Source organism: Podarcis melisellensis (assembly GCF_964234715.1).
Source record: "Podarcis melisellensis genome assembly, chromosome: 9".
Classification (NCBI taxonomy): domain Eukaryota; kingdom Metazoa; phylum Chordata; class Lepidosauria; order Squamata; family Lacertidae; genus Podarcis; species Podarcis melisellensis.
Genome location: NC_138541.1, coordinates 73466335 through 73494015, shown reverse-complemented (window position 1 = coordinate 73494015; position 27681 = coordinate 73466335). Strand labels below are relative to the sequence as shown.

The 27681-nt window shown below is 47.7% G+C and overlaps 2 protein-coding genes across 6 annotated transcripts in view; one reads left to right on the top strand and one right to left on the bottom strand.

The window, feature by feature from the left end:
• The window catches only part of LOC309377959 (synaptotagmin-5-like), a 175933-nt gene that overhangs the window by 127927 nt on the left and 20325 nt on the right, over positions 1-27681 (bottom strand). The gene's annotated exons all lie outside the window — the stretch shown is intronic.
• Positions 613-27296, top strand: LOC309377912 (uncharacterized protein). Of its 5 annotated transcripts, none has more exons than XM_081925582.1 (16): positions 613-782; positions 1850-2198; positions 2297-2448; positions 3547-3811; positions 5271-5365; positions 6761-6863; positions 7982-8089; positions 10378-10461; positions 10831-11019; positions 12065-12300; positions 13810-14032; positions 17054-17146; positions 20264-20365; positions 22242-22346; positions 23389-23449; positions 25492-27296. In XM_081925582.1, exons 2-16 carry the CDS (start codon positions 1977-1979, stop codon positions 26046-26048), a joined length of 2595 nt encoding a protein of 864 aa, XP_081781708.1. In that variant the 5' UTR covers positions 613-782; positions 1850-1976; the 3' UTR covers positions 26049-27296. The 5 variants fall into 5 exon arrangements, with proteins under 5 accessions (XP_081781708.1, XP_081781707.1, XP_081781709.1 ...); XM_081925581.1 differs by having other exon boundaries at positions 613-787; XM_081925583.1 differs by lacking the exon at positions 10378-10461 and having other exon boundaries at positions 613-787.

Sequence of the window (27681 nt, the reverse complement as noted above, 5' to 3'; positions counted from 1 at the left end):
CAGTTTCTGTGCCAAAACCAGGCCTAAACCCCAATTGAAATTGATTTTTTAAAAAATCAGTTTCCTCGAAGAGCATCTGGATCATAGCTGTCAACTTTTCCCTTTTCTTGCGAGGAATCCTATTCAGAATAAGAGAATTCCCCTTATAAAAAGGGAAACGTTGACAGCTATGATCTGGATCTGAAGCACAACCAATTACAGTGGTACCTTGGGTTACATACGCTTCAGGTTACATACGCTTCAGGTTACAGACTCTGCTAACCCAGAAATATTGCTTCAGGTTAAGAACTTTGCTTCAGGATGAGAACAGAAATCGGGCTCCGGTGGCACGGCAGTAGCAGGAGGCCCCATTAGCTAAAGTGGTGCTTCAGGTTAAGAACAGTTTCAGGTTAAGTACGGACCTCCAGAACGAATTAAGTACTTAACCCGAGGTACCACTGTATCTTTGTTTTCACCTACAGAATGTTCAAGGGTGTGTCATTTCTATTGACACACACACACACACACACACACACACACACACACACACAAACACCCTTTTCTGTGTTCTTCCTTTCTCCTCCCTGCAATGAGAGGTGACCCACGTTTCACAATGGCCACGTTTCACACTGCCTTGTTGCCACCACAGTTTCCATAGCAGCAGCTGCCCTGCTTTTTGTCTTGGCATGGGATATGTATTTCCCCACAGAAAGCTGGTGCATACAGAAGAGAAAAGAACGTATTTGCAGGCCTCTCTCTCAGCACTGGGAATTCAGAGACACACCAGCATGCTTTGTCAGGAGGTACGGTAAGCCTAGAAAAGTCCCAGAGTTCTGGACGCTTCATTGCTGCAAGCGATTTCTCCCTTTAGAATGCTACTTGGGCTCACTTCCTCAGAGCAGCTGACCTCTGGAGCAGCTTACCCGTGAGAATCTCTAGATGGGTCTCAGAAGGGGTTGGCACAAGGATCCTGTCTTTGCAAAGGGAGTTGAACGGCCAGTATTTCGAGTGGGGTTCAGTCACATACCAATAGATTCAAGTGGCACAGTTCTGGTTCCTTGGGAGATCTTGTGCAACAAACCTGGTTCCCTGACCTTTTGCAGTCAGGAAAGTGACAGGAAAATACACTGGGAAGTGTGGGATAGCAGGAATTGTAGTTTAGCCTTCCCAGAGCTACAATGCCCAGCAGCCTTCACAAACTACAGTTCCTAAAATTTTGGGGAGGAGGGGAGGGATATAAAGGCATGGTATTTAACCGCCCCGCAAACAAATCAGAATGACTGCTCAATAGGCAGGCAATCTGCAAGTGGCCTCACTTTCACAAGCTGATTATGGCACACCATTATTCAGCTGTTTGTGATATCCCTTGGATCGCATGCTGTTTGAATCCCAGCAGGATTTGATTTCAGGATGTCAGTAATGGATAAGCCCATGCACAGTCCTCTGGGAGGTTTCAGAAAAACAGCACTCACTCATTATACTTTAAAGTGTTTTGCAATGACTTTGAAACCCACAATTGTAACCATTGTGCAACTGTGCAATTCCAAAGAAAAAACAAACACAAACATTTTAAATTGTCTTTAAACAGTTTTTAATTTAAGTTTTTCATGCAAATTCTAGAAATATGCTTTTGAAAGAGTCACTGAATCTGACATTTTCAGTTCCGCATAGGTAAGTGTTCCAGCAATGTGGATTCTGCAAATGCCCTGATGCTCGGCGTCTCTCAGTGTTGAACAGCTCAGGCATAAGGATTCCCCAAATTCCAGGATTGTGGAAGAATCTCTATAGGCTGGGAAAGACACAGGTTCGTGAGATCTCTCATTATTACCTTTTTTTTTTTTTTGGCTATGTTTGGTAACGTGTCTTTTAGATCCCATGATCTTCTTGGATCTTCTGTCTTTAACTTGGATCCATAGATCCCAATTCTGGATCTGTGTCTAAATCAACACAACTGGAGACAGACAAAAAGACTCGGCTGTGACCATTCAACTCTTCACATGTTGCTCCAGAATTGGAGAGGATTTGCAGGCTTGCCCTCCCAGCCCTGTCCTAGCAATTTCCCATATGGCTTCGCAGAAATTGAGTCCTTGGTATTGCCCAGCAAAGTTGCAGAAAGTTCTAGAAGAAACCACCAGCTCTCTCAACCATTTTCTGCAGGAGAACTGAAGAGGATCAACATGGACAGGGCTCTTTCACCAAAGGTTCTCTTTCCATCAAAGGTAAGAGAGCACCTTTTCTGCCTGTCAGGTTTATCCAATGTGCTCCTAGATCTCAGTCAGCAACCTTCCACTCTTTCTTTCTTTTTCCTCTTGATCAGATAGCTGTCAATGGGGCATCAGGACCGCTGGAGCTCAGCAGCTCAAGAGGCCGAGTAGGAGAATACAGCAGGGAACCCCTTCATCCCAAGCATCCCCAGAGAGCCAAGTCTATGAGTCCACCACAAGTGCTCCGCACGATAGACAGCAGAATGTATGTGCGTCAGGCAAGGTGAAATATACTCAAGAGTCCTGTAGTGATTTCATGCTCTTCATTGCAGCTTGTAAAACAGTGATTGAATTGCCCCCCCAAACCTCAGGCTTTTATATACATTATTTACACAAGGAGTCCCATCTGATTGGCTGATTCTGCTTCCCTCCTGGAGCCTGATTGGTCTTTCCCTGCAGGACCAATCAGTTGTTGCATTCTACGATCCTACCAACCTAATAGGCTGATTAAGTTCTTCCTGGAGCCTGATTGGTCTTCTCCTGCAAGCCAATCAGTTGTCGCATTCTAGGATCCTACTTGCCTATTGTTCTAGGATCCAAGCTTAGTACATAACACAAGGTTCTGCTTTCAAAATCCTTCTTAGGAAAGGAAGCATGAGGTACAAGATGTCGTGATGGCCAGCAATTGAAATGGCTTTAAAAGAGGATTAAACACATTCATGGGGGAGAGGTCTATCAGTAGCTCCTGGTTATGATGGCTCTGATCTGCCTCCTCATAACTTGTGAATTCAGATCCTGTATGCAGGCTTCCCGTATGATCCTCTGTCTCCACAGTCAGAGGCAGGAAGCTTCTAAATACAGTTCCTGGAAGCTGCAGGAGGGGAGGTTGCTATTGTGATCAGGTCCTGCTTGCGTGCTTCCTACAGGCATAAAATTGGAGGAGACCCAAACAGTCATAATAATAATAAATAATAATAGATGCTATTTATACCCTGCCCTCCCCGGCCAGAGCTGGGATCAGAGCAGCTAACACCAATAAAAATCACAGTAAAAACATAATAGGGGGGAAAGATGGGGGGGGGGGAGAAAAGAAAAAAAACCAATTTAAAATACAGGTTAAAATGCAGCCTCATTTTAAAGTAGCTGATAAATCAAGACCATAAGGGGAGGGAAAAATAAGGGTCAGACTGAGTCCAAACCAAAGGCCAGGCGGAACAGCTCTGTCTTGCAGGCCCTGTGGAAAGTTGTCAAGTCCAACCCCCTGAAATGAAGGAATGACTCTGGCTGGCCACTTGTTGGACTAGATAGGCCTTTGGGCCTGATCCAGCAGAGCTCTCCTTATGTTCTTCCTTGTTCTTGCCAGAGATATACCAGATGGTACAGAACACAATAGCTCAACCATCAGAAGAAGGCATTATTTCTGTCGCCTCCCAAACTGGAATACAAGGGAGGATAGTCCCACACAGCTGCTAGCTAGAAGGAGACAGAGCTGCTCAGAGTTGGACCTGCGAGCATCTTTACCAGAAGAGCTGCCAAGGAACATTGAGGCAGGAGAAACCTGCTCCGTGAGGAACCTTGAGCTGGAACTCAACATGATGCACTTTGAGCTGCTTTCCCTGAAGCAGAAGGTAATGTGGGGTGTTGTGCACAGTTTTGGATTCTGTGCCTCAGAAACGAGAGAGATTCAGAAAAGGGCAACCAACGTGGGTAGAGCAACTCCTCTCTGGAGAAAATTTGGGCTTTTCAGTTTCGGGGAAAAGCCTAATGTGTAAGATCATGTGAGGTTTGGAGAAAGAGGCTAGAGAGACATTTTTGGAGGCCATCTGTAATGGATGCCTTAGTTGAGATTCCGGCTTTGCAGGGGGTTGGACTAGATGACCCTTGGGGTCCCTTCCAACTCTACAATTCGATGTTTCTATGGTCCTTTGAATGTTGGGATATTCAGAACAGGTAGAAGAAAATACTTCTCCACGCAGCACGTAGTTAAACTATGGAATTTGCTCCCAGGAAACGTAGTGATGGCCACTAACTGTGGTGGCTTTCAGTGAGGATTAGACAAGTTCATGAGGTTAAGGCTCTCAGTGGCTAGTCATGATGATTCCAGAGTGCCTCCAGGATCAGAGACAGCGTGCCTCTTGAATAGTTGCTGGAAGAGTGCTGCTCTTGCACTCAAATCCCCTTTGTGGGCTTCCCACTGGCATCTGTTTGGCCCCTGTGAGAAGAGGATGCTGGACTAGATGGGCCATTGGCCTGATCCAGAAGGGCACTCTACCTCTCTTTCAAATCAGAACCAGTGAAGGTCCTGTGTGAGTGTCTGGAGGCGGTTGGAGGATGGATGGTGGCTAACAGATTGAGGTTGAATCCTGACAAGACAGAAGTACTGTTTTGGGGGGACAGGGGGTGGGCTAGTGTGGAGGACTCTCTGGTCCTGAATGGGGTAACTGTGCCTCTGAAGGATCAGGTGCACAGCCTGGGAGTCATTTTGGACTCACAGCTGCCCATGGAGGTGCAGGTTAATTCTGTATCCAGGGCAGCTGTCTACCAGCTCCATCTGGTACGCAGGCTGAGACCCTCCCTGCCCACGGACTACCTCGCCAGAGTGGTGCATGCTCTGGTTATCTCCCGCTTGGACTACTGCAAGGCGCTCTACGTGGGTCTACCTTTGAAGGTGACCTGGAAACCACAACTAATCCAGAATGCGGCAGCTAGATTGGTGACTGGGAGCGGCTGCCAATACCATATAACACTGGTCTTGAAAGACCTACATTGGCTCTCACTACGTTTCTGAGCACAATTCAAAGTGTTGGTGCTGACCTTTAAAGCCCTAAATGGCCTCGGTCCAGTATATCTACCCCCTTCGTTCTACCCGGACACTGTTGTTGTTATAATCTATGACCTGTAGAATCTGGTTTGCTGCCAGAGCGCCACTCTCAAGTGTCTGGAACAATTTGCGCTCTGGTCCTTGGTGGGCTAAATGCCTTCTCACCTGGGAACACAGTCTGGGACCTCCTTCGTTTCATGCAAATGGGTCTTAATGCACAGTTTGCCTCTGAAATCTCCTCTGATCCCTTGCCTTTTCCACGGCAGATGGAGAGCTCTTTCGCTCACATAGAAAAGGAAAAGCAGTGGTTGGAAATGACTTGCTCAGAAGACAGGAAGCACAAAGGAGACCTGGATGTTAAGTGAGTAGGGTCTTCCCGGGGCGTAACCTCAAGAAAACTGGTGCACAACAAACTTGATGAAGCTAAGCAGTCTGGAGGGGAGTCCCACACATGTGTTCCATGGAAGAAAAGCAGGATATAAATACATTTGAGTTGGAAAGAAACAAAAACAAGGGAATATAAAATCATAGATTAGTCTGAATTATTATAGAATCACAGAATTGTAGAGTTGAAAGAAACCCCAAGGGTCATCTAAGTCCAACCCTCTGCAATACAGGAATCTCAGCTAAAGAACCTCTGACAGATGGCCATCTATCCTCTGTTTGAAAGCCTCCAACGAAGGAGAGCTTTCCGAGGGTTCCATTCTACTCTTGAACAGCTCTTGGCACCAGAAAGTTCTTCCTAATGTTTATTGTTAATGGCTGATTCCCTTCCAGGAAAGAAGGTTCATATGACCAGTTGAGGCTGGTCCATTAGAGCAAGTGGGGCCCTTGCTGCTCCGCTAAACTTGGTCCTCAGCAAGCTCCTGTCTCCCAACTTACTATTATTATTGCATTCATTCACATCCTGTCTTTTTTTCTGACAGGGACTCAAAGCGGCTTATAGAGAAAACAGAAACAGCTGAAAGCATAGGAAAAAAGAAATTGTTAAAAAACAATTAAATATTAACATATCTAAGATCTATTAAAACGTACAGTGGTACCTCGGGTTATAGATGCTTCAGGTTACAGACTCCGCTAACCCAGAAATAGTACCTCAGGTTAAGAACTTTGCTTCAGGATGAGAACAGAAATTGCACACTGGTGGTGCAGCGGCAGCGGGAGGCCCCATTAGCTAAAGTGGCACCTCAGGTTAAGAACAGTTTCAGGTTAAGAACGGACCTCCAGAACGAATAAAGTTCTTAACCCGAGGTACCACTATACAGATAATTACAATAAAAACATCACAGCACCAGCCCTTTCCTTAAAAACAGTCAGTTCCCAAAGGCCCTGTTGGAATATAACAGTCTGTGCCTGCCAGCAGAAGCTGGGCGTAGCATGGGGAGGGCCGGGGGGGGGGAGGGACGTAGTCCCGGGCACGTGGTTTTGAGGGGGCTTGAGTCAGGCACTTCCACACAGGATTCCCTGCCCTGCTTGCCGTCAGGGGTCTCTGGGATCGGATCCCCCTGAATGGGTGGGCAGGCAGGCAGCGCAGCTTCGTGAACCCTTTGTGCTCAGCACCTGCCCAGTACTTCGTGCCCGTCCCTATTTTTATCGGAGAAATGTTGGAGGGAATGATTTCTGCAGAGCATGTAAATGGTATGTTCTGGGTATTGTTACTCTTTTGATGTGTAAGCAAACTTAGGAAACAGGAATGAACTATTCTTAGCACGGCAGACAGGAGCCTCATATTTGTCTGGATGTGCCTGCCTTTTAGGCTCTTCAGTTTGGAAACAGAACTGGTAAAGGCTAGATCTTCTCCAGGCATAAGGAACCACGGATCACTCTCATCCCTGGGCTCCAATCAGAACGCCACTGTGGTAAGCATGGCTCCCTAAAATTGACCTCAGCCGGGGTGTGTGGGTATGTCTGGACCTAGCATAGGATCGGACATAGATAGGTTATCATGTTTAAAATCGCAAGAATTCACAAAAGGTGGTGTATGGGCACAGAATTTAGTGTCCTAGGAATCACAGCCTTCAGTTAAAAAACAAAGTTGCTAGTCTTCATGAAAGCACCGATATATTTGAAAGCATCTGAGTGATGCCTCTTGAAATCTAAGAAGGCCAATTCCCAGTTGTTGGAGGGGCGATGGCTTTGGTGCCTGCATAACTTCCTACCCCCTCCGCACAACAATCAAAACCAGAGTGAATGATGAAAATAAGAAAGATTGCTTACTGAATTCAGATCACAGAATTCATCCCTGTTAGGATATAGTTCCGTTCCACCTTAAAAGGGAACAGGCATGACTGTTGTGTGTCACATGCCTGTTTACATTCCAGCACAGTCTGCTGGGAACTTCCGTTTTGTATATTGCTTTTGCTCTGCTGTTTGCTGGACACGAAGGGAAGCACACATGTTTTTTCCTTTGTTCCTGAACTAAGCTGAATAAATGCTGTAAACATGCTTACACATGGCTCTTTCCGCCACTTCTGTTGCGAGATTTATTCACTCTGCTGATAGAGCATGCCGAGTCTCTAAATGTATCTGAGGCTTGTGTCGCTGTTTGATGCTGTTCCAAGGGAGACCGGTGATCGCCCGGCTGCCAGGCGGTGGCTGGAGCCAGCTGGGGGCCTGCCTGATGCCCCCATCTCCCCAGCAGTATCCCAACAATCCCTACTCCCATGCAGAATTTGGGTTGCTTGGCAGCATAATTTTCATTTTCCTTAGCACAAAATCCATGCAGCCCTGCTCATCAAGGTCAGAAGCCCCACTGCCACAAATATAATGTCCTTATCGATGATGGGTTAAGGTGTTAAGGGTTAATGTGTGATGTCCTATTGTGTTGTTGCGGTTGTTGTGTTTGTGTATATTCAGCTGGAAGCCCTGACTGGGCAACCCAGTCAGATGGTCAGGATACAACTCATTATCATCATTATAATGTTTCAAATGTATTTTAAAACCACAGAAGTCATTCAAATGCACTCCTGATTTCCAGGAAGAACTGGTCAGCCTTCAAAGCAGCCTGTTGGCTCACGAAAACCACATCAAGGCCCTAGAAGAAAAACAGGAGGAGATGGGGCAGAAGCTGGAAACTGCAAAAGAGGTTTGCCAAGGAGACTGCAGAGCAGCTAAAATAGAGAGTTGCAGAGGGACCCACACTGTACATTTCAAGCACACAACTTCCCCCAAACATTCCTGGGTCCTATATTCTATTACGGGGGCTGGGAATTTGCAGTTCTGTGAGGTGGGGAACTATAGTTCTCAGGGGCCAGAAACCACAGTTCCCAGGATATAAAGCCACATGCTTTATACACGTGTTAAATGTGATTTAAATGTGTGGTGTGAATGTGACCTATGCTTGCGGAAGGGCATGTTGCCTCCTTAGTCCCCTGCAAAAGTACTTTCCCCTAATTCTGCAAACATTGGGGTTCCCCCAAGTCTGCTGATATCTCCCTCTTGTTTCTCAGTAGCCCCGTTTTGGCTACATAGCTGTTGGCACTAAGTGGTGGTATATAGTTTTACACACCACCCCAATTTCTGAGTGGCAAGAGATTCTGGGGTATCCAGGCTTCCGTTTCCTTGGAATGAAGACCAGTGGTGTCTTTATGATATATGCTTTATTTACACAGAGGTACAACCTGAGCTTAAGATGGAAGGGCTCACAGAATTAACACCCCAATAGATCTTGCTTCTCCGTTAGTCTAATCTTTGGATCCATCACGAAACAAAAAGTTCTCTATGTCCCCAGCTTCCAGCTCTGCTCACACTGGCTATTGTCTCCCTACCTAGCAGTTAGTTGTGGGGGGCGGAGGAGAGGGCCAGCCTTTGGCTAGAAGGGCCCCATCACTTAGTTGCAGATCTTGAAACCTAGCTCATTGTTTGGGGACACTGATAAGAACAAAAGAAGATCCTGCTGGATCAGGCCAAGGGCCCATTGAGTCCGGCATCCTCTTCTCACAGGGGCCAGCCACATGCCCACTTTGGGAATCTTGTTATTAAATATACCAAGAAAAAAACAAACCAAGAACTCAGGCCAATGTAAGTTTCAATAGTAGGAGTAGTCCCTACTCACAAATAAATAATCAATTTTAACAAAAACTGATCCATTCAAAAATATGTATTCTGATAAGGATTACAAACTCAAATAGAGATTACAAACTCTAACAGAGATTACAAACTCCAACTCATAAAGATATGTATAACACAATAATTTGTTACAGAATTAGAAATAAGAGTTTATGCTTAGTGACAAGTTCATGTTAGTCCATAGTCGGAGTCGACGTGAAGGTCTTAGTTTCAATCACTGAGCAGAAGTCAGAAGTTAATTATGGATCAGAAACCAGGACAGGGCCCTGTTTCAATGTATTCACCTTCATCAGCTAGAAGTATCAAATATTACATGAAAACACATTTAAATTCTAAATTACCATAGATTATAAAGCAGTCATAAATTATAAAACAGTATTATATAACATTTGGTTCCTTACCTTACCCTTTTTAAAGGGTCATGTAAGTTTGAAGCCTTTCGGATAAATATATCCTGTTATTTTCTACATTTCTCAGAGATAGCAACTGAAAATAATATTAATAATAATGACATGTGTTGAATCAAATTAAAAACTCTAAGGCAGCAAATAATCATATGATTCCTCATCTACGTGTGGGTAGATCAACGTGTATCTTGTGCTTTTCTGTGTGTTTTCAATTTGGAAGTGAGCCTGTTACCTTTTATATGCACTTAAAGGGGTAGATGAGATTCCCTAGATCTTAAAGGCATAGAGTTCTAAAGTTCAGAGGACAGCTACAGTTTAATTTAAAGGTCTTAAAGAAATGATGAATAATCCTGATAGCTATTCAGACCCATAGGGGTCATGGTCTTAAGTAAATGGATGTACTGGACTTGCTGTTGTAATAACAGTCTATTGATATCTCTCCGATTGAATGGGTCTAACTCTAGGTTTCCAGATAATGGAAATTACAAAAGCATCTTCCTGGTGTTTCTGTTGTATGTAGTGTTCTACTAGTGGGGTGTGTCCATGCAAGAAGTTGTACATTGGCAAGAGTACCAGACCGATAAAACTACGCATAAATGAACATCGCTCACGAATCTGTGGATAAATGCCGGCTCCCTCGGCCTGAAAGCGAGATGAGCACCGTACCCCATAGTCACCTTTGACTGGACTTAACCGTCCAGGGGTCCTTTACCTTTACTGCCCACTCTGGGAAGCTCTGCATTAAGCCAGAGGGTAGGGCAGAGGGGCGCTGGGAATGAGTTTATGGAACCAAGGTGGGCCCTGAAAGTGTGGGAACTGCTGGTCCATGCACTCTTCACTCTGACAAAATATGTTTGAATGACATTTTGAGGGGGAAATGTGCTGGTTTGCCTGACAGGAGAAGGATCGGTTGGAGGAGAAAGTGAGGGAGCTCAGCCTGAAGTTGGAATCTGCCCTTTCTGACTGGGAGAGACTCCTCCAGGTATGGGGTCTGGGCAGGACATTAGCTAGGGGGTGTTGAGGTGGGCCCCGCCAGGGGTGCAGGCAATGGGGGGGGGAAGCACAAAATTGGCTAAAAATATGCCCATAAATATAAATAATTGATTATTGCCTCATAAGAAATGGTTTTAAATAGAGGGTGAATTGAATGGGTGGAAGGGAGCGGGTTGGAGGAGAGGCGGAAAGAAGAGTTGCCATCTGATGGGCAGCATAGTTACCTGTGCTGCTTTGAGTACTACAGTCGTGTGTTGAGCTATAGCGTTTCGATCCTGCCAGCTGCTTTGTTTTCATTTTGATGAAGAAGAGCGAGCAGTAAATTATTACCATAACGACCATAGCGACTGTCTTGCAGGAGAAGGTGGCTCTCCACCAGGAGGTCCAACATCTCACCTTGGAGCTGGAGCGTGCACGGAAACAGCAGGAAGGCTCCAACGACCAAGTCTCAGCCCTCCATTCGGAGCTCGTCTGTGCCAAGACCCAAGTCAACCACCAGGACAAGGAGAAGGTTCTCTTGGAGGAGGAGCTGGAGTCCACCAGACAGGTGAGTTCCCCCATTCTGGCCTATTCTCCAGCTGTGGGTGGGATCCATGAAACACCTACATCACTCTCAGTTCCTTGGAGAAAAAGGTGGAGGGGAAATGCAATACATTATATTAAATTGCTTCACCCACTTCTGTAACCCACTATAATGCAATACATTACATTAATATGCTTGACCCACTTCACCCACTTCTGGCATGCAACCCCTCCCCTGGAAAGGAATGTGGGCCTCACACGGAAAAATGTTCTCCATCCCTGAAAGATTACTATTATTAACTACAATTTATCACCCGCCCTTCGTCCTAAAGTCCCAGGACAGGTTATAAGAGTTAAAACACAGCAGTAATATTAATGCACAATATCACACAACTTCAAAAACAGCTTAAAACATCATAAAAAATATACATATGAATCAGCTCTGTATAGGTATGCTCAGTGGAGACACAGGAGAGGGCCCTCTCAGCAGCTGCTCCCAAGCAACTTTGGAACTCCCTGCCAAGGGAAGCCAGACTGGCTCCCTCCTTGCTGCCAGCAAGTGAAAACTTTCTTGTTCCAAAAAGGTCTTTGGGGAATGACTGTTTTTAAGGAAAGGGCAGGTGCTGTGCTGTTTTTATTGTAATGATCATGTTTTAATAGATATCACACACACACACAAATTTTTTTTTAATTCTAATAAGTGTTTAATTGTTTTTTAATGATTGTGTTTTTCTGTTTTTAGCTATTTCTATTTTATCTGGCATCTTAAGTCCCTGTCTGGGAAAAAGCTAGGCTATATATTATATTATAATTATATTATATTGTATTATATTATATTATATTATATTATATTATATTATATTATATTATTACCATTTTATATTCTAATAATAATATTTTCATAGGTGGACAGTTGTGGTTAGGTAGCGATCTGGCACTGTGCCCAACTGTTCACTAGATCAGCAGTTCTACCCAGAAGGTCTTGAGTTTACCAAGTGGCCGTGCGCACTGGCCTGGAAGGGTGTCTGGGCCAAGTGAATAGAGCAAAGGCTTTGCAATCTCCCTTGCAGGCGTGCAAAACACTCTCTTCTGAAGCAGCCGAGAGCCGCCAGAGGCTGGAAGCCTCTCTGGAGAAGCTCCATCGCTCCGAAGCAGAGAAGAAGATCCTCGAGAGCCGCATCCAGGCGCTGGAGAATGAGCAGAGCCAGATGCTGAAAGAGGCGGAAGGAGCCTCTCTGAGTCAAGAGGACAGGAGGAAGCTGAAGGAAGAGGTGAAGGCTCTCCAGGAAACCTGTGCAAATCTCAGGTACTTGGCAGGAAACACTGGGAGATAGCCTTTTTCCTGAGCTGCTGCTTTTCTCCAATTAACCACTCCAGTCACAATGTTTAATATGGCTTTTATTTGGTCAAAGCAACAGCTGCTGTTGGGAACCCTCCAGGAGTAGAGTCCAAAGGACTGTTAGCCACACAGACTTCCAGAGAGGCATTCCCTCCCCTTAGCTTTGCATGTGCACAGGAATTAAGTCACGTTCCAGAGGAAAAGTGTGCCTGTATTATCAGAGCTGGATGCCTGAATTAGCAAGAAGAATTTGGTCTCTACTTTCCATCAGTTTGGCTCAAGGCTGAGTTTTCCCTGCACAAATGTCCTTGACACATCCTTAATACAGTCTATGGAAGCATATTCTCTTAGCTGTAGTTCCCCTATCAGTATATATAGCAGAGCTTTCTAAACCTTTCCTGTTGGGGGCACACTTTTTAGACATGCATGATTTCGTGATGCGGTAATTCAGTTTTATTAGCAAACTGAAGGTTAAACTACCCCTTTCCAGCTCTGGGAGGAGTGCGGGGAGCAGTCATGCCACACACTTGCACACTGCAGCCAATACAATGACATATCGTGACACACAGTTTGGAAAGCTCTGGTATACAGTAATTTGTTGACCTGCTACAGTAGTAAATATTAGGAGATGGCAGAGATCCTGCAGCCTGATATGCTGCTTTTCAGGGAGTGTGTTTTTTTTGTACATTCCTCTGTCACAAGAGGGCAAAGTCTTGTTCTCTGCTGCCCAGAGGCAGGGATGGGGCAGAAATTGAGTTCAGTTCAAAATTAGCTTAGACTGAGAGAATGATTCAAGGTCATGAAGTGAGCTTAACAACCAAGTGGAGGTTTGTAGCTGCTATTTAGTTATTAGTTGTTTATTTATTAAAGTGTAATACACAGCACAATTGTGAAAATAAAACCTCAAAGCGGTTTACAAAGAGAATAAAATGATAAAATTACCTGTGAAAAACAACTCTTAAAAAGATAAACTCAGCAATTGACTAAAAATGGATCGAAACTTTCATCAACTTTTAAACATCTTCCTAAGCAACAATATTTTTAGCAGGTACTGGAAAGAGTACAGTGATATCAGTAGGCAGGGAGTTCCAAAGATAGTGTTCTTACAATTGTAGAATGGGTATTATGTGGTAGGTGTAAAAATGCCAGCTCCAGCAATTGGAGTAGTCAGATGCAGGGGGGCTATGTTTGGGGATATGGTAAAATGAGATCTCAAGTTGTTCAGGATTTATATACTAATTGTAACACCTTGAACTTGGTCTGGTGGCAAATTGGCAGGCAGTGCAGATCTCTGAGCACAGGGGCAATATGCTGACCAGACCTCCCCTCTGTCAGCCATAACCCTTCAGCATCCTGCACTGACTGCAGCTTCTGGACCAAGAGCAAAGGACCCTGACATGGGGCTTGAAGTAACCCCTGTCACCATGAGGTCAGAAAGCGAGCGAGCGGCTGCCTTGTCCCCTCTGTTTCTTGCAGGGAATCCTGGAGGCTCGTACAGAGAGAGAAGGACATGCTGCAGGCTCGTACCCTGGAGCTAGAAGCAGCTCTGCAAGCCAAGCAGGAGGAGGTGGGCAGCCGGCTGGACAGCCAGGAGCACATGCCCCAGGATGAGAGAGGTCGGCAGGGGCAGAGGACGGCAGCAACGAAGACCAGGGAGGAGGAGCTGCAGAACATGAGAGCCCCAGGCCTCTCTGCCAAGGTGTGGGGCCGCTGGGGAGATGACACCCCATCTCTTGCCTTTTTCTTCCCTTTTGCTACTGCAGGGATGGGGAACTCCAGGGCAGTGGCGGAACTTGGGGGTCAGCAGTGCCCTGTGCAACTCCAAAATTTGGCACCCTCCCATTTCTTGTGCTCCGTGCAAAATCACGGTTGTGGTGCCCCCGAGGCTTGGCACCCAGTGCAATAAAACATGTAGTGCTCTCCTGAATCTGTGCAGGCTTGTCATCTAGCCACCAGGACTCTCTGCAAGCCAGGCCTCTCCCTGGCCCTACTTCACAGCCTCTTGGAGCAGGGAGGTCCAGCTTTTCATACCAAGTGGGCCTCAAGAAGGCTTTGACACGGAACCCTTGAAATGTACTTAGAGTCGCAAAGTGATTTCATGCTCTTTATTCAGCTCTTGGTGAGGAGGAATGAATGAAAGTCCCCTCAAAGTATCTGCTTTATATACGTTATTTACACAACGGGCTGCACATGATTGGCTAATTCCGGAATTCTACTGTAAGCCAATCAGGTTGTGGATTCACTTCTATCTGGAGCATGATTGGGTGGTTCCTGCCAACCAATCATACTGCTGCATTGTTCTAGGACCAATCAGACTGCTGCATTCTGAATCCTATTGTTCTAGGACCAATCAGACTGCTGCCTTTTGGATCCTATTGTTCTAGGACCAATCAGACTGCTGCAGTTTGGATCCTATTCAACTCAGTACATAACAACCCTGCAGGCTCTTTCTCTGCCAGAGACATCACACCTCTTTCCCAAAGCCCAGCGCCTCCTTACTAGGCTTTGGGAAGGTAGCATTGGGGCTGGGGGAGGCGTCAAATGTTGCCAAGGGCCATCCCAAAAGGTCTAGAAGCCTGCATGCTGCCCCCAGGCCGCGTATTGGACCGCCCTGTCCTGAAGTGTTTTTGTCTAGCTGAAAATATGTCCTGGAGCTCTGACCCTGCCTTGTGCTTGAGTGTGCCAGCTGGGCAAAGGAATAATTTGCATCTGTTGCTCCGTCCACTTTTGCTTCAGGCCCCGCCCACCACTGGCATGTGGTCCCCAGAAGGTTGCTCTGATGGGAAGGCAGCCCTCCGGCCCTAAAGGCTTTGCTGTCCCTTTGTGAGCGCCTTTAGCCGCAGCCTGTCTTGTTGAAATCTGAACGGGTGAAGCTTTTCCGTTCTCTCTGGCCCCAGCCAGGCCATGCCTTGAAGCAGGCAGCTTCCCCCACAGAGCCCTTGGAGCTGTAGTTTCCCCACCACAGTGCTATAGTTTCCAGCACCCTCAACAAATACCATTCCCAGGATTCTTTGAGGAGCCGTGTGCTTTCTGTGTATGGCATGGATGCGACCAAGGAAAAGCTTCCCTTGCTTTTAAGTCATAGAACTGCAGAAATCCTTTAGGCCAGCCTGCAGCAAACTGTTAAGGGGGCAAGGAGCGCCATGTTTTGCTAGGAGTTGTCAGTAGCCCTCTCCTCCATTAATTTCTCCAGTCCTCCTTTACAGCCAAGCTGGCGGCCACCAATGCCTCATGTGGCCGGGAGTTCCATAGTTTAACTGTGTGCCATGTGAAGAAATGCTGCTCCCCTAATCCATCTTGAATCTTCCAACATTCAGCTTCATTGGATGCTCATGAGTTCCAGTATTATGAGAGAGGGAGTGAAACTGTCCTCTGTCCACTCTCCCCATGCCATGTATTATTATTATTATTAATAATAATAATAATAATAATAATAATAATAATAATAATTTGTACCCCGCCCATCTGGCTGGGTTTCCCCAGCTACTCTGGGCGGCTTCCAACAAATACATTAAAATGTCACACATTAAAAACTTCCCTGAACAGGGCTGCCTTCAGATGTCTTCTGAATGTCAGGTAGTTGTTTATCTTTTTGACATCTGATGGGAGGGCATTCCACAGGGTGGGCGCCACTACCGAGAAGGCCCTCTGCCTGGTTCCCTGTAGCTTGGCTACTCGCAGTGAGGGAACTGCCAGAAGGCCCTTGGCGCTGGACCTCAGTGTCCGGGCAGAACGATGGAGGTGGAGACACTCCTTCAGGTATACTGGGCCAAGGCTGTTTAGGGCTTTCACCAACACTTTGAATTGTGCTTGGAAATGTACAGTGGTGCCTCGCTAGACGAAAAGAGTTCGTTCCGCGATTCTCTTCGTCTAGCGGTTTTTTCGTCTTGCGAAGCAAGCCCATTGACAGCTTAGCGGATTAGCGCTACAGCTGTCTAGCGGCTTCTAGCGATCAGCTGTTAAGCAGCTTATTAGCGGAACAGCTGATAAGCGGCTTAGGAAAAGGGCGGAAAAAGCGGGAAAAAACCGCGGGGGGACGCAAGATTTTTTCGTCTTGCGAAGCAACCCCATAGGGAAATTCGTTTTGCGAAGCGCCTCCAAAACGGAAAACCCTTTCGTCTAGCGGGTTTTCCGTCTTGCGAGGCGTTCGTCTTGCGGGGCACCACTGTACTGGGAGCCAATGTAGGTATTTCAAGACCAGTGTTATGTGGTCTCGGCGGCCGCTCCCAGTCACTAGTCTAGCTGCCGCATTCTGGATTAGTTGTAGTTTCCGGGTCACCTTCAAAGGTAGCCCCATGTAGAGCGCATTGCAGTAGTCCCTAGGAACCTCTGCCATGTGGCGTCTTCCTCGCCTTCAGGAAGGGGTCTCTCGCAGTCCCACCAGGAGATACCTGCGGGAACAGAAACTGGGACCTTCTGCTTGCAAGACAGACACCCTGCCACTGAGATGTGTCTTTTCCCTCACCTTTAGCCTCCCTGCTAAGCCTGTGGGGGGGGGCCCAGGTTGTCCTTGAGGGCGTTGGGAAGGCAGGTACAGGGCATGGCTGGGCAGGCTTGGGAGGGTTTCTGCGGCTGGCACAGCACCCAGCTGGGTTGCCGAAAACCCCGAGGCTTCACCTCCCACTTCCAGAAGCCGAGATTTGTGAAAGAGACGGGAACCAGAACAGGGCCCTGCCATCCTCCTGCCTCTCTGCCCACACAGGTCCGTTTCCTCCCCCAGGAACAGAGTCAGGACTCGGAAGCGAAAGTCACCAGGAGCCCCCAGGGAGAGCGGGAGAGTCTGAGGCGGCAGCATCAGCTGGTGACCGAGCAGGTAGGCATCACCTCTGTCATCATCCCTCCTCACCTTTGCCTCTTCCTCCCTGACTCACCGTGTTCTTCACGGCTCTTTGGAGACAGCAGGCCGCAGCCATGGAGGAAGGAAATGTCATCCTGGGAGCGTTCACAAGGTGTGTGTTTGTGGGTGTACACACAAGAGCCTCTGTTGACTCATCTGCCCACCACTTCCTGCTTTGAAGTATGAGCATGAGTCCACTTGGTGCTATATTCATTGTTTTGTTTAGTCGTTTAGTCGTGTCCGACTCTTCGTGACCCCCTGGACCAGAGCACGCCAGGCACTCCTGTCTTCCACTGCCACCCGCAGTTTGGTCAAACTCATGCTGGTAGCTTTGAGAACACTGCCCAACCATCTTGTCCTCTGTCGTCCCCTTCTCCCCTTTGCCAACATCAGGGTCTTTTCCAGGGAGTCTTCTCTTCTCATGAGGTGGCCAAAGTACTGGAGCCTCAGCTTCAGGATCTGTCCTTCCCGTGAGCACTCAGGGCTGATTTCCTTAAGAATGGAAAGGTTTGATCTTCTTGCAGTCCATGGGACTCTCCAGAGTCTCCTCCAGCACCAGAATTCCAAAGCATCAATTCTTCGGCCATCAGCCTTCTTTATGGTCCAGCTCTCACTTCCATACATCATATATTCATAGGGTCGTAGAATTGTAGAGTTGCAAGGGACCCCAAGGGTCATCTAGCCCAGCCCTCAGCTAAATATATGGTTTTGAACGACACTTGCTTTCATTTTGGAACCCTTTGCCTGCCTGACATCCTCTAACTGATGGGCATCGTAGTTCAAAGTGTGTTGAAGTAACCAGGTTGGGAAAGCTTGCTAGAAAGCTGCCCTGATATCGAATCACACTTTTGGTTCATCTGGCCCAGGACTGGCCATGCTGAGCGACAGCGGCTGTCTTGACTTTAAGGTGGCGGGAGGCACTTCCTAGCCCTGTGTGGGGATATCAAGGATCAAATCCAGGACCTCCTGCATGCTCTGCAACCTCTGGTCTCCATCTGGAGCAGGGCTGTTATCTATTTAGAGCAGTGAAGTTGGGTCATCGTCCCCTGTCCCCCCGTGCATTTCACAGCTCTTCCTCAACCCCCCGCTTCAATTCATTTATGTTTATGTACACTATGCAACACATTATTGGACTGCGGAACTCCCTCCCACAGGAGGTAGCAATGGCCACCAACTTGGATGGCTTTAACAGCGGTTTAGAAAAATTTATGGAGGAGGAGAGAGCTACCAATGGCTATTAGCCACAATGGCCACACTCTGCCTCTGCGGTCAGAGGCAGAGATGCTTCTGAATACCAGTTGCTGAAAGCCTCAGGAGGGGAGAGGGCTCTTGTGCTGGACTAGGTGGGCCACTGGTCTGATAAAAGAAACCCAGGACTGGAAACGCAGTGAGTGCACAGGAAACCAGGGTGGGAACACAAGGCCAGCATCCCTGGCCCCGTGGTAGGTACTGTGGAGCACTCTTCTGACAAATTCAACAGGAACCCTCCCTTTTGACTTCCAGGTGTCTCTTGAAGCCTTCCTTCTGCTGACAAGCCTGTGTCTTTGTTTAAAATGTCCCTGAGTAGCCAGACATTTCTATTATTGTGTTCCACTGCTTTTAGTGTGTGTGTGTGTGTGTGTGTGTGTGTGTGTGTGTGTTTATACAGTATTGCTGGCATTTTATGAGAAGGCACCAAATCAGTGCTTCCAACAAATGCTTAAAAATACATTAAAATACTGAGCTAGATGGACCCGTGGTCTGACTCAAGCAGCTTCCAGTGTTGCTCAGCCAAGCACAGCAGCGCAATCGAGGCACAGGAACAGATTTAAAAGGGGCATCAGGCCTCAAAATTACCCAGCTTGCAGCACAGCACCATAAAGGTTAGACATCCAGCTGTCAAGCTGGTGTGAAATTCTGCCCTCCGCTGCATTGGATTAAGTGCATGCAGCAAAATGAATGTTTGAGCTGGCATGGGGCCGAGTGACGTGACATTGCACAGGCGCCAGGAATGCCCCTGGCAGGTTAAACATCCCCCCAGAGGAAACTTTGTTCCTGCACCAACAGAAGGAATTCCCTCCGTGTGACTGACTTGGGGGCTCCTCCAGAAATACAGATTATGTAGCACCAATCCTGATTTGTTTGCAAAAGGGTACAAGGCAGCTAGACTACTACTACTACTAATTTTTTATTTATACCCCGCCCTTCCCGGTTCAAAAACCGGGCTCAGGGTGGCTAACAACAAATTAAAAGTACTTTAAAACACTTAATTATAAAAGCAGCATTCATTCGGATTTCTTTGTGTGGCAGTTACGTGAAAATGAGCCTGTGTCCTGAGCTGCTTGTGGAACACGTTCCTGTTCATAATCCGTCCACCCCACACTTTTCAATGTGTTTCCACTGTCACTTTTCCAAACCACAAAGAAGTCTGTGTTGTTGCTGCTGTTTTTTCTTCTTCACAAAGTGGATTTGTTGTACTAGGGGCAGCAGAACACTTTTAATCAGCTTTAAAATTGCATACATAAACTTGATTCATTTATTATGTTTATATTCATCTTTCTTCCAAGGAGCTCAGGGTGGTGTATGTGGCTGTGCCCACCTCCTCATTTAAGCCCCACTGCAGCCCTGTGAGGCTGGTTAGGCTGAGAGTGGGTGGCTGGCTCAAGGTCACACCCAGTGAGCCTCATGGCTGAGACAGGATTTGAACCCTGGCCCTAGCCTGACACACCACTATGCCACATGGGCTCTCAGTTTTAGCATGAACGTAATTCCTCTCCTGCAAAACACCGACAGCCCAGAGGCACCCAAAATATGTAATCCAAATTAGCAGTGTTACTGTTTATGGGGCTCTCCTGTCTTTGGGTGGGTGGGAGTATTATGCAACATGTTATTGATGGTGCATCAGAAGTGGGTTTATACCGCACCGCCCACACAGCATTCTGCTTTATGTGTTGCTCTGTGATGCTTTTCCAGCTGCTGCCAGGAAACTTGGAATACACCATGGCACAGCTCAAATATTGCATCTAACCCAGGTTACCAAATTTTTCATAGCTGCTTTTGGGAATCCCTGCTGGCTAAGCTCAACCTTGCATCTGTTTTCTGCCCTTCTGACAGCTGAAGGAGCTTTTCAGGCAGCAGCAGGCAGGGTACAAGAAGCATCCCGGAGGACCGAAGGAAGAAAGTTCAGTTTCGCCTCTGAAGTCGCAAGGGATGCTGGTAAGAAGTTTTCCCTCCCTCCCTCCCTGATGGGTTTCTTGTGGAGTAACACTGCACTCGGGTGTTGGGAGTGACAGGAGTCCCAAAATCCACCACATTTGTCAGAGGAAGGGTGGGGAGAAAGAAAGAGATGAGGCTGGGGGCAGCCCTATATGGTGTCCTCCAGACATTACATAAGAACCTAAGGAGAGGCCTGCTGGAAGATAGGAAGATTCAGAACAGAGAAAAGCAAGTCCATCTTCACGCAGTGCAGAGTTACAGTATTTTTTGCCCTATAGGATGCACCGTCCCATAAGGCGCACCTAGTTTTTTGGGGGGGAAATAAAGGGGAAAAATTATTTTCCCCCCAGGCGCGGGGCTGGGGCGGGGGAGGCCCGAGCTTCCCCCGACCCCAGCCCCCCAAAAGGCAGCTCTCTGCAAGCCGTGGGAGCCCAGCGCTGGCTCCCGCTGCTTGCGGAGAGGTCCGCGAAGCCTGGAGAGAGGGGTCGGTGCACACCGACCCCTCTCGCTCTCCAGGCTTCAGCGAAAGCCTGCATTCGCCCCATAGGATGCACACACATTTCCCCTTCATTTTTGGAAGGGAAAAGTGCGTCCTATAGGGCGAAAAATACGGTAAACTGTGGAACTCGCTCCTGCAGAAGGCAGGGATGGCTTTAGAAAAGGTTTGGACAAATTCATGGAGGAGGAGAAGGCTCCTGGTTCCTGGCCAGGATGTCTCTACTCTGCCTTCACAATCAGAGGGAGCAATGCTTCTGAATGCCAGTTGCTGGAAACTGCAGGAGGAGAGAGGACTGCTCTTGTCCTTGTGTGCTCCCCACTGGGGTATCTGGTTGGACACCATGAGAACAGGATGCTGGACTGAATGAGCCCTTGGCCTAATCCAGCAGGCCGCTTCTGATGTTCCCATCCGAGCTGTAACACAACGAGCATCAGAAAAGGAATTGGCTTTCTCTGCTTCAACAACGTGCCCAAACCCTTCAAACCCTTTTCTTTTGAGGGGAAGGTGTTAGAATTCCTGCTCCATGGTTGCAGTCGTGGGATTTTTGTCTATCACATGACGGTGTATGTTTTGACTCCACAGAGTGGGAAGTGATGGAGACAGGATATTACTGTGTTCAGTGAAGTGGGACTATTGTCCTTTGTTCTTTCTCTCTTTGCTGTCTGATGCTAGAGAGAGAGGGGCCATGTTGCAGTGCTCCGTGTGTGTTTATATGTAAATAAAGTAGATTAGCCAAAATGCTGAGTTGCTGAGATCTGTTACGCGACTGCAAAGACTCTGCTGATCCCTAAGTGTGCCGGTGCCAGTTGCCACTGGTCACTGTGATGTTCGGGCTGAAGAAAGCTTTTGAAGCTCCCGAACGAAAGACCAGGAGGGAGAGAACATGCCAGTCGGGCATGTGTCTCTGCCAGGGTCCTACTTGAGTGTAGGCTGAACTCCTGACAGAAATTACTTGCCCCTGCACTGTATGGGGGCACTTATTCTTTAAGGACAATGGAAGCATCATTCCATCACTCCCTCTGCCCCACTATTTTTAGAGCAGTGGAGAAGATACAGAAGGACCCTCCATCCAAATGTGCCTTTCCAGGGGAAACCCTGAAGTGTTGAAGGCAAGTGTGGACAACCCAAGCCTCACGGACAGCTTGTAACCCTCGGGTGCCCTCTGTGTGCCCAACCCACAAACCTTCATGCTCCTGCCACCATTGTCGTGGGAAACAGAGTAGCTGGCTGGAAGGGGGAACTGAACCCCAGAGCACAGAGCCTAGTGTGTGGTTCCTACACCTCTCCGGGTGCATGATGTCCGTGGTCGGGTTTCAGGGCATGGTGCCCTCTGGAATTTCAAGGATTTCTATAGCCTCTTCTTTGTGCTTCCTGCAGACTGTCGCCAAACCCATCAGGCTTCCTGAGGAAGGTCAGGGTGTTCCCGGCACCAGTGGAGAAGCCCAGAGTCTACAGCAGCAGCTGAGAGAGAAAACGGAAATAGTAAGGAAGACTGCTGATGGGGGTGGCAGGAAAATGCCAGGGGTTCCTCCTGCTCACTCAGGGGCAGACCAGCCTGCCTTGCCGCCTGAGGCAAAACAGGAAGGTGTTGCCCTGGGTGCACACCTTGTGCTGTGCACCGCCTGCCCGCCACTGCTGCCTGCGCTAAAGACTTGCTTCCCAGGGTCCCGAGGCTGTGGCCTCCAGTTTCCGGTGAGATCTCTCAAGGCCTCTGTGTGATCCCATAGGGCTCTCGAGAGATTTCTCCTTCCCTCTGCTCACTGCAGAGCAGCTGCCTCAGTCCGCCAAGTGGGCGGGCCGGCCCTGCTCCTGCCACCCATTCAGAGAGGCCACTTGACAAGTCCACCTTCCCGATCTGATGAAGCCGGCGTTTGGAAGGTTCAGGTCACATAATAATAATAATTAATAATAATTTTTATTTATACCCCACTCTCCCCAGCCAAGGCCGGGCTCAGAGCGGCTTACAAGCAATAATAAAAACAAGTTGAATGACTACAACTTAAAAACAAAATTAAAATACAACATTAAAATATTGAAAAATATTTAAATGTAGCCTCATCGCAGGAGGAGAAGGAAAAGAAAAAAGAAAGAGGGGGAGGGAATCAAATTGGCTCCAAGCCAAAGGCCAGGCGGAACAACTCTGTCTTACAGGCCCTGCGGAAAGAAATCAGATCCTGCAGGGCCCTGGTCTCATGAGACAGAGCGTTCCACCAGGCCGGGGCCAGTGTTGAAAAGGCCCTGGCTCTGGTTGAGGCTAATTTGACTTCCTTGGGGCCCGGGACCACTAGGGTGTTGCTATTTATGGACCTTGAGGCTCTCTGTGGGGCATACTGGGAGAGGCGGTCCTGTAGGTACGAGGGTCCTAGGCCGTGAAGGACTTTAAAGGTCAAAAGCAGCACCTTAAATCTGACCCTGTAAAAGAAAAGTTCCCCAGGAATTCTTTGGTGGATGCCATGACTGCTAAACATGATGTATGGTGCAGATGTGGCACCCCCCCCCCTTATAATTCATTTCTCCCTTCCAGATCACCTCCATGGCCTCTGAGATCCAAGCTCTGAAGCAGAAGAATGAAGCCTTAATGAAAGGTAGGAAGGATGATAAGGATGATGGTGATGATGATAGGCACCTGGTTGTCCACCGTGAGAAGAGGATGCTGCTGGACTCGGTAGGCCTTTGGCCTGCTGTAAGGTGTTAGAGCACCTGCTTGGCATGCAGAAGGTGCCAGGTTCAGCCCCCGGCATCTCCAGGTAGGACTGGGAAAGATTACCTGGGTAGTGTTGACAAAACACACTTTGACAGAATCCTCTTTTTTCCTTCCACATTATTTAAGAAGTATTAATCACTTTTTTGCCACAGCAACTCAAGTGACTTACAGTATGCTAAGCAAAAAACACATACAGTGGTACCTCGGGTTACATACGCTTCAGGTTACATATGCTTCAGGTTACAGACTCCGCTAACCCAGAAATAGTACCTAAGAACTTTGCTTCAGGATGAGAACAGAAATCTCGCATCAACGGTGCGGCCGCAGCAGGAGGCCCCATTAGCTAAAGTGGTGCTTCAGGTTAAGAACAGTTTTGGGTTAAGAACGGACCTCCGGAACAAATTAAGTACTTAACCCAAGATACCACTGTACATCCATTGAAAGCAGCACATATATTTTTGAAACACCTACATTAAAACACACATGCAAGAAGGCCATAGATAGATAAAAGCTAAAGGCCTGGCCAAAAAGGAATGTTTTCTGAAGATGTATAAGGAAGGGGCAAGATGAGCCTCCCTGGGGAGAGTTTCCCATTCTTGGGAGGCCAACTCAGAAAAGGCCCTGTTCTTGTGTTGCTGCCCGTGAAGGGTGGCTCATGCAGAGAAAAAGGCTTCAGATGACAATTGCAGGACCCAGGTCGGTTCCTGTGGAGGGAGGCGGTTCTTGAGGTATTGTGGTCCTGAGCTGCCAAAGGCTCTGTGGGTGAAAACCAGCTCTCTGAACTGAGCCCAGAAAAGAATTGACAGGAGAGTCAGGCAGAATTAGTGCAATGCGCTCAGACCTTCTGCTCCCAGTCAATAATCTAGTTGCTGAATTTTTGCACCAGCTGTAGCTCCTGAACTGTTTTCAAAAAGAGGTCTGTACAGCGCATTGCAGTAATCTAATCTGCAGTGGCATAGCTAATTTATTATATTTGAGACTATAAGCATTGTTTTGTGTTACTGGTTCTTCTGCTTGTTTGCTAAAAGCAAGGGTCACCAACCCTTTTTGGAACGGTGGGCATTCTTAGGCGCCAGGTTCTGCCCAACTTTTGGGGGGGGGCAGTGCATGTGTGTGGTGTCACACAGCAGGAGGAGGCAGTGAGGTCGGATGGGGCCCATTGCGGCCGAAGGGAGGCCCAATGGTGTCTGTTGCAGCCATGAGAAGGCCCAGTGATGCCCACAGGAAGGCCTGGTGGGGCCCAGCCCCCTCCTTGAATTTTTGGGGGGCCCTTGGCCCTTGGCCCGTCACAAAATGGCTACTGTGAGGGCATGGTGCAACACAAAATGGCTACCACATCTGAAAGAGCGGAAGAAGAGAGGCAGGGCAGGAGTGGCCCAGTCAATGGAAACGAGAACAGAGGAAGAAGAGGAAACAGTCCCACATCTGTTGCGGATCTTTGAGGGGAGCTTTACTGAGGACTTTACCAAGCACCTTCGGACATACTGCAGGGAGTGGGGCTGTGTTGGAGACCCCTGGCATAAGCTTTAATGGAGGGAGAGAGAGTTTATGCTGAAATAAATCTATTAGTCTTTAAGGGGCCACCGCACACCATGGTTGCATTTTCTTGCAAGGACTTCTTAGATAGCTTAACTTTGGAGCAGCTGAGGTTGAACCGTTGGTAGTTTTCTACCGATGCTTAAATGTTATCGAAGAACTTAAAAACCTAAGAAGAACTTAGCTGCTGGATCAGACCAAAGGGGACCCATCTGGACCAGCATCTTGTTCTCTTTGTGGCCAACCAGATGTGCCTTACAGTTTTATATAGGTATTAAAAAACCCCAACTGTATTATTTGCTGCCCTGGAATCTTTTGGAGCTGAAAGTGGGGGAGATAATATTTCTTTACTAAATCTCTGCTCCTGTTTCTTCACTCCCCAAACAGCCAAACTGAGGTTCCAGCAACAGATCCAAGAGATCTGCAGACTTTCGAAGCAAGGACCAGAAAGGAGCAGGGCTGAGTGTTTGGTTCCCCAGCTCTCCGCTAACCCGGACCAGGATGTGCAAAGCGTTCATGGGTGCAACAGCCCAGTGCCTTCGCCACAAAGGAACGAACTCACATCCTCCATTTGTGGCAGAGAGAACTGGCCTGCAGGTGCACAGGAGGCTCAGCTCCACTCTGGTGCTGAAGAAGAGCAAAGCCGTGTATCTTCTGACACAAGTGTCGCACATTTGTCAGCCACTAGCTCTGCTACCCATGGAAACTGCCTCTCTGCGTGGCCTCTCCCCTCACCCCCGGGGTCCTCCGGTCCCACTGTGCCTTCTGTAATGCTGTCGTTGCCCCCCACGACTTCCCACCAAGAAGTCCAGGGCCACCTGGAGGGCGAAGGGACCTTGCTCAGCCCCCGGAGCTCAGCTCTTTTGTCCCCGAGGCCATTTGGGTCCCCAAGACCATGGTCCCCCTTTAAATTCAGAGGGAGCCCTGAACCTTCAGAGGACTGAAATTGAAGGAGAGCTGGACAAACTCTGCCATATTTGAACATTAGGAATTTCAATGGGAAGATCACTTAGATCAGGGGTAGACAACCTAAGGCCCGTGGGCCGGATGAGGCCCAATCACCTTCTCAATCTGGCCCCCAGCAGTGTGTTTTTACATGACTAGAATGTGTCCTTTTGTTTAAAATGCATCTCTGGGTTATTTGTGGGGTCTGCCTGGTGTTTTTACATGAGTAGAGTGTGTGCTTTTATTTAATATAGAATAGAAATAGAAATACTTTATTGTCACTGTACCACTTGTTTACAGTGAGCTTAAACGAGCCCCTCCACAATATCTCAGTCCTTGTTACACACTGTGTGTTGTCGTACCACCACCAACTCTGAACATCACTTGCGATGTTGCTGTTTTCCATTCAGCAGCCTCACGGACCATGGGTAGAAACTGTTCTTTAACCTGTTGGTGCAGCTTATAATGCTTCTATATCTCCTGCCCGAGAGCAGGAGATTGAAAAGGTGCTGGCCAGGGTGTGAGTTGTCCCTGAGAATGTTCCTTGCTCTTCTGAGGCAATGGTCTCCTGCGATGACATCTAGCAGACTCAGGTGACAGCCCATGATATCGTGTGCTGTCTTCACCACCCTCTGTAGGGACTTTATAGCTGTCAAACCAGCATACCACATCGTAATACAGTATGAGAGAACTGTATTACGGTGCATCTCTGGGTTATTTGTGGGGCATGGGGATTCTTTCATTATTATTTTTTCAAAATATAGTCCAGCCCACCACATGGTCTGAGGGACGGTGGAGCAGTCCACGGCTGAAAAAAGTTGCTGACCCCTGACTTAGATCATCTGGGGAGAATCTTCTTGCAGTATTATGCCCTGCAGGGTGTCACAGGGCAGTGACTCCCAAAATGGGCTTTTCTGCTATTGTCCTTCCACCATGAAGCAGAACCCATCTTGCTGAGACACCCCTTCTTCTCCCCCCAGGCTCTCCTGGAGCATAAGGCCAGTTTTTATCTGTAGAAATTCCCTGAATTCTTGTTTCTGCATGCTTTCATACTACATTTTTACTGGTTTTGTGTGGTATTTTTGTAGGACTCGTCTTATTTTCATGGTTAAATTGTTTTTCATATTGTGTTATAATCTTGCAACCTGCCCCGGAATCATCCCAAATTGTGGGCCTCCAAAGGTCATTTTATGCAGGGCGGAGGAGAAGTTTGAACCCTCCCTATCTGCCCTTTCCACTTGGCTTTGCTGGAGAGCAAATTTTTGCAAAATTTGAGGAATAATAATTATTATTAAATGTAAACCGGGCATTCTCCTGCACATGCTCCTGTTTCTGCCTTTGAGCCATCCGCTTGGATCTTAACTGGCTTTATAGATGATACGCAGACACTGATTATACCCTCCCCCCCTTTGGGTTATCTGACATGATCATGACGTCCCACCTGTCCAAATGGCCCAAGGGGGAAGCTCAGGATCCCTCCCACCTGCCAAAACCTTTCCAGTCACCACCATATAGAGAAGAACACACATCTGGCTCAGCTGCAGCAGGGCGAAAGCTTGTCTCCTGGCGGGGAAAGGGCAAGAGCTTTGTGGCAAAGCAGACTGAGCCAGTGAGCTGCAGGGGTTGAGCTGG